Below are 5,877 nucleotides of genomic sequence, written 5' to 3' on the forward strand. Positions count from 1 at the left end.
GTGGGGGCACAGCACCAGGGCATGGCAGTGGGGGTGCTGGGGGTACACAGGGGTGCATGGTGCCGGGGCATGGCAATAGGGGTGCTGGGGGTACACAGGGGTGCACGGCACCTGGGCACGGCAATAGGGGTGCTGGGGGTACACAGGGGTGCATGGCACCGGGGCACGGCAATAGGGGTGCTGGGGATACACAGGGGTGCACAGCACCAGGGTGCAGCACTGGGGTTGCCAGGTCAGGGCTGCGCTGGGGAGCAGGGCACCGGGGTGCTGGGGTACATGCGGGGGGAGCGCAGCACTGGAGTGTAGCGCGGCGTGGGGTGCGCTGGGTGCAAATGGTGTGGTGGGTGCACGGCCCACGGTGCACCGGCGGGCATGTCCTTTGGGTGCAGGGCCTTTGGGGACCCCAGAGAGCTGCCGTCTGGGGCGCCCATTGTGTGGGGCTACGTGACCGGGGCGTGCTGGGGGCCGGTGACCTGGCGGATGGTGGTGCCAGTGGTGCCGGGTGCCTGCTCAGCCCCGCTGCCGGCCCACAGCCTGAGCAGGACGCGCTGGGCGCCGGCTCACCTGTGTTCGAGGAGGAGGAGGAGGAGAAGGACCTGAACAAGGCGCTGGGCGTGGAGCGCTTTGAGGAGATCCTGTGCGACGCGCACCCTCGCAACGCGGAGGAGGCCGGGCGCAGCTATGGCGAGGAGGACTTCGAGTGTGAGTGGGGTCTGGGGGGCAGCGGGCAAGCAGCGGGCAGGCAGCAGGCAGGGCACCAACCCCACCCCGTCCCCTGCAGACCACCGCCAGTCGTCCCACCACATCCACCACCCGCTCTCCACGCACCTGCCCCCCGACACCCGCCGCAAGAAGGGGGTGGCGAAAAAGGCCAAGAAGAAGCACCGCCGTGCCTCTGTCCCTGGCGAGACCCCCACCATCGAGGAGGCTGAAGAGGATGAGGACGAGGCGTGTGACACAGAGATGGAGCGGTCAGCAGAGGAGCTCCTGCAGCCCGGCCAGCCTGAGGCGGTGCAGGTGAGGGGAGGGCTGGGTGCGGGGGGCAGCACTGTGTCCCCCGGCTCTGGGGGCTCTTGGGACGAGTGGCTGGGGCGCCGGAGCTGGAGATGAGCCGGTGGCACCTGCGGCCGGGGGACACAGCTCCACAGCAGCTGGTTCCTACCATGCCCTGTCTCAGTTCTTCCTGCAGGAGGACGAGGTGACTGACCGCCGGGCAGAGGAGCCGGCGGCACCCACGGCACTGCCCGGCTCCCCACCGGAGCCCTGTGGGTCCACGTCCCCCAGGGAAGCCCGGGCAGCCAGGTGAGTGGGTGGCTGGGGCCCGGCAGTGCTGGGGCTCACCCAGAACTTGGACAGGGCTGGGGGTCCTGGGGGGTGGGCAGCCCCCTCCAGCTGCCCCACAGCAGGGCTGGAGCTCAGCTCTGAGGCGGGCACCTGCCTCGCAGCCCCGATGTGGAGGAAGGAGATTCGGTGGAGGAGGGAGCGGCCGCCGCCGAGGCCGGCTCCCCAGGTCGTCCCATTCCCAAGTCGCAGCCGGGGCACCGCAGCTACAACCTGCACGAGCGGCGGCGGATCGGCAGCATGACGGGCGCGGAGCAGGCCCGGTACCAGAAGATGCCAACAGACGAGTCAGAGGCCCAGACTCTGGCTTCGGCTGACCTGGACTACATGAAGAGTGAGTGGGGGGCACCCTGCGCCCCGGGGGCCACGCTGGCAGCAGCTGTTGGCACAGCAGGAGCCGAGCCATCCATGGGGTGAACAGGGCTGGGGCCGGCGGGTCTGGCAGTGCCGGGTCACCCTGCGGCTGCAGCAGAGCTGGGCTGGGTGCGATATCCAGAACCTGCTCCAGGCGCTGGGTACGGCCACAGGGGACTGCTTCCCGGGCTGCCGGGGTTGGGCCGGGTCAGCATCCACGTGGAGCGCGGCCAGGAGCTGGAGTGGAGTGCCCAGGGTGGCGGCGGGGCCTCCCCTGGGTGCTCGCTAGCCCCTGGCGATTTGCAGCTCGGGGACTCCCAGGGCGGCGGGTGATGTTTTTGCCTCAGAGCTCCCTGGGGAGCGCTGCCCGCAGCAGAGCCCGTGTGCCGACGGGCACACGCAGCCCTTGGCACAGGGGGCTGGGGTGACCCTGGTGCGAGGAGCCACCTCGGCTCCTGCTCGGCACCGGAGAAGCAGCGACCAGGGGACCGCTCCCGGTTCTGCAGCGCTCACCAGCACGCAGACCCGTTCCCCCTTCCCACGCCGAGTGCTGCCCCGCCGTGCTCGTGGACCCCAGGGCTGTGATGGTCCTTGCTCAGGCCCGGCTCGGGCACCTCTGCTTTGAGCTGCCCCAGGCAGGTTGCCAGCCCACAGCTCCCCAGCCGCCCTGTGGGGGGGGCTCGGTGGTCTCCCCGGGCTGGGGCTCCAGGCGGAGGGCTGCGAGCTCCACAGGTCACCCACCCACTGCCGTCGCTGCCCTCCCTGTCTCCGGCAGGTCACCGCTTCGAGGATGTGCCGGGGGTGCGCCGGCACCTCGTCCGGAAGAGCGCCAAGGCACAGGTGGTCCATGTCAGCAAGGACCACAAGGAGCCCAGCACGCGGCACCGCAAGCAGGACCGGCAGCCCCACGAGGTGCGGGGTCCTGGCACCCGGGGGGGGTGGGCAGGGTTGGGAGTCCTGGCGCAGCAGGGGAGCCGGAGCCTGGCACAGGACCGGGGGTGCGGCTGGGTGGGCGCGTCTTGCCCAGGGCACTGTGGAGGGGGGCTGCCTGTGCGCAGCCCCATCACTTGGGGGGGGTCCCCACTGTCCCGGCACTGACCTGGCTGTGCTGGCAGGTGTTCGTGGAGCTGAACGAGCTGGTGGTGGACAAGAACCAGGAGCTGCAATGGAAAGAGACGGCGCGCTGGATCAAGTTTGAGGAGGACGTGGAGGAGGAGACGGACCGCTGGGGCAAGCCCCACGTAGCGTCCCTGTCCTTCCGCAGCCTCCTGGAGCTGCGCAAGACCCTGTCCCACGGTAGGGAGGCAGGGCTGGCCCCATGGGACCCAAGTGTGGGGGGGGTGTCCCCGGCCCCTCTCGCCTCAGTCCCCCCTCCGTCGCCCAGGGGCTGTACTTCTTGACCTGGACCAGAAGACGCTGCCGGGGGTGGCTCACCAGGTGGTGGAGCAGATGGTCATCACCGACCAGATCCGGGCCGAGGACCGTGCCAATGTGCTGCGGGCGCTGCTGCTCAAGCACAGGTGAGTGTGGGGGGCAGTGACCCGCAGCCCTCCCTCCACTGGGCTCTGCTCCGCGCAGCCGTGGGGACAGCGCTGTCCCCGGGATCGCTGGTGTGCAGTGTGCCAGCAGGCATGGCTGTGCCAGGCTGCCAGCTGCTCTCCCATCGGGCCACCACAGACAGCCATGGCTTTGTCCCACAGCCACCCGAGTGATGAGAAGGACTTCTCCTTCCCCCGAAACATCTCAGCTGGCAGCCTGGGCTCCCTGCTTGTGCACCACCACAGCACCAACCACGTGGCCGAGGGCAGCGAGCCGGCCGTCACCGAGCCCCTCATCGCCGGCCACGCCGTGGAGCATGACACGCGGGTTGACGTGGAGCGGGAGGTGAGCCAGGCTCCCGTGGCCACACCACACGATCCCCAGCCCTCTGCCCGTGCCTTCCTCCCAGCCTACCACCGCTCCTCATCCTCGGGAGGGCCCTGACCCCAGCCCTGCTGTGTGCTCTGTCCCCGCAGCGGGAGGTCCTCACCCCCACGCCCCCGGCCGGCATCACTCGCTCCAAGTCCAAGCATGAGCTGAAGCTGCTGGAGAAGATCCCAGACAATGCCGAGGCCACGGTGGTGCTTGTGGGTACGGAGGGGTGGAAGGGGATGGGGGGGTTGGGGACCGCATGCCGGGTTCCCGTGGTGACCCCCTGTGCCCCCCAGGCTGCGTGGAGTTCCTGGACCAGCCCACCATGGCCTTCGTGCGGCTGCAGGAGGCGGTGGAGCTGGACTCGGTGCTGGAGGTGCCCGTCCCCGTGCGGTTCCTCTTCGTGCTGCTGGGGCCCAGCAGCACCCACATGGACTACCACGAGATCGGGCGCTCCATCTCCACTCTCATGTCCGACAAGGTGAGTGCCGCATCCCTGCCGGCACCGTGCCCGCTCAGCCAGGCTCAGCGCCCCGCAGTGCCCCTGGACAGGCACTCTGACCCTGCTGTCACCACACCAGCAATTCCACGAGGCCGCGTACCTGGCTGACGACCGCCACGACCTCCTTAACGCCATCAACGAGTTCCTGGACTGCAGCGTGGTGCTGCCGCCCTCCGAGGTGCAGGGCGAGGAGCTGCTGCGCAGCGTCGCCCACTTCCAGCGCGAAATGCTGAAGAAGAGAGAGGAGCAGGAGCGGCGGCTGCTGCTGGAGCCCAAGTCCCCCGAAGAGAAAGGTGCCGGTGGGGCAGGACCAGGGCAGGGTCTGTGTGGGGGCACCCGGCTGGTGGGGTCTCACTGTCCATCCGTCTGTCTGTCTGCGGGGTGCAGCGCTGCTAAAGCTGAAGGTGGTGGAGGGCGAGGGCGAGGAGGAGGATGACCCTCTGCGGCGCACAGGCCGGCCCTTCGGGGGGCTGATCCGGGACGTGCGGCGGCGGTACCCCAAGTACTTGAGCGACTTCAAGGATGCGCTGAACCCCCAGTGCATTGCGGCTGTCATCTTCATCTACTTCGCCGCGCTGTCACCAGCCATCACCTTTGGAGGGTTGCTGGGTGAGTGCCTGGGGGGGCATGGCACTGCACCGGGGGGCTGGAGCAGTGCACTGCAACGGGGTCACTGCAGGCATGGGTGCTGTCTGCTGCCCCGTGCGTGCACTGCAGGAGGGAGCGGGTAGGAGCTGCTGCCCGGGGCCATCGGCTGTGACGCAGGGGAGGAAGGGCCCCGTCCCGCCGGTGTGTGCCTGAGCCTGTCCTGCCCGCAGGGGAGAAGACGCAGGACCTGATCGGGGTGTCTGAGCTGATCATCTCCACGTCGCTGCAGGGCGTGCTTTTCTGCCTGCTGGGTGCCCAGCCCCTGCTCATCATTGGCTTCTCGGGGCCCCTGCTCGTCTTTGAGGAGGCTTTCTTCACGGTGAGAGCGGGGCGAGCCCCTGTGGGTGGGAACGGGGTGGGTGGACTATCCCAGGTGCTGTGGGGCAGACATCCCCCCTCGGCCCCACTGCTCCTGCCGGAGCCCTCCCTGCCCCACTGCCTGGGGCTCTGCCCCAGCCCCACAGCCTCCCTTCCTGCTGACACATGTCTATCTCTCTGCATCTGTCTGTCTGTCGGCATGGCACCGGCAGTTCTGCACGTCCAACGAGCTGGAGTACCTGGTGGGGCGCGTCTGGATTGGCTTCTGGCTCATTCTCATCGTGCTGGTCATGGTGGCCTTTGAGGGCAGCTTCCTGGTGCGCTTCGTCTCCCGCTTCACCCAGGAGATCTTTGCTTTCCTCATCTCCCTCATCTTCATCTACGAGACCTTCTCCAAGCTGGCCAAGGTGAGCTGGCGGGGCCAGGGCTGGGGCGTCTGAGGGGCAAAGGCAGGCAGGACCGGCCTGAGTGTTGCGCTGCTGCAGATCTTCCAGGAGCACCCCCTGCACGGCTGCCTGCGGGTGAACGGCACGGGCGCAGAGGCAGAGGTGTGGAGGAACGCCAGCGCAGCCCCGGCCAACGGCACGGCCGGCCGCGCCGCAACCAAGGTGACAGGGCAGCCCAACACGGCGCTGCTCTCGCTGGTGCTCATGGCCGGCACCTTCTTCATCGCCTTCTTCCTGCGCAAATTCAAGAACAGCCGATTCTTCCCCGGAAGGGTGCGTGGGGCAGGCGGGACGGCGGCTCGGGCGCTACGTGGGGCCCTGGGGTGAGCCCAGCTTTGGGGGCAGGGCTGAGCTGGG

At 68.9% G+C, this 5,877-nt stretch overlaps 1 protein-coding gene across 1 annotated transcript in view; it reads left to right on the forward strand.

Moving 5' to 3' along the window:
- The window catches only part of SLC4A2 (solute carrier family 4 (anion exchanger), member 2), a 17,384-nt gene that overhangs the window by 9,125 nt on the left and 2,382 nt on the right, over positions 1-5,877 (forward strand). Inside the window, exons 3-17 of the mRNA XM_010562158.1 lie at positions 534-702; positions 782-1,017; positions 1,178-1,302; positions 1,446-1,675; positions 2,471-2,607; positions 2,811-2,991; positions 3,080-3,215; positions 3,396-3,579; positions 3,711-3,825; positions 3,903-4,087; positions 4,188-4,401; positions 4,496-4,717; positions 4,927-5,075; positions 5,287-5,481; positions 5,560-5,793. Coding sequence (XP_010560460.1) covers positions 534-702; positions 782-1,017; positions 1,178-1,302; positions 1,446-1,675; positions 2,471-2,607; positions 2,811-2,991; positions 3,080-3,215; positions 3,396-3,579; positions 3,711-3,825; positions 3,903-4,087; positions 4,188-4,401; positions 4,496-4,717; positions 4,927-5,075; positions 5,287-5,481; positions 5,560-5,793 — 2,712 coding nt within the window. The remainder of the gene's footprint in view (positions 1-533; positions 703-781; positions 1,018-1,177; positions 1,303-1,445; positions 1,676-2,470; positions 2,608-2,810; positions 2,992-3,079; positions 3,216-3,395; positions 3,580-3,710; positions 3,826-3,902; positions 4,088-4,187; positions 4,402-4,495; positions 4,718-4,926; positions 5,076-5,286; positions 5,482-5,559; positions 5,794-5,877) is intronic.

The sequence above is a fragment of the Haliaeetus leucocephalus genome, unplaced genomic scaffold (assembly GCF_000737465.1).
Source record: "Haliaeetus leucocephalus isolate CR32 unplaced genomic scaffold, Haliaeetus_leucocephalus-4.0 Scaffold0, whole genome shotgun sequence".
Lineage (NCBI taxonomy): Eukaryota > Metazoa > Chordata > Aves > Accipitriformes > Accipitridae > Haliaeetus > Haliaeetus leucocephalus.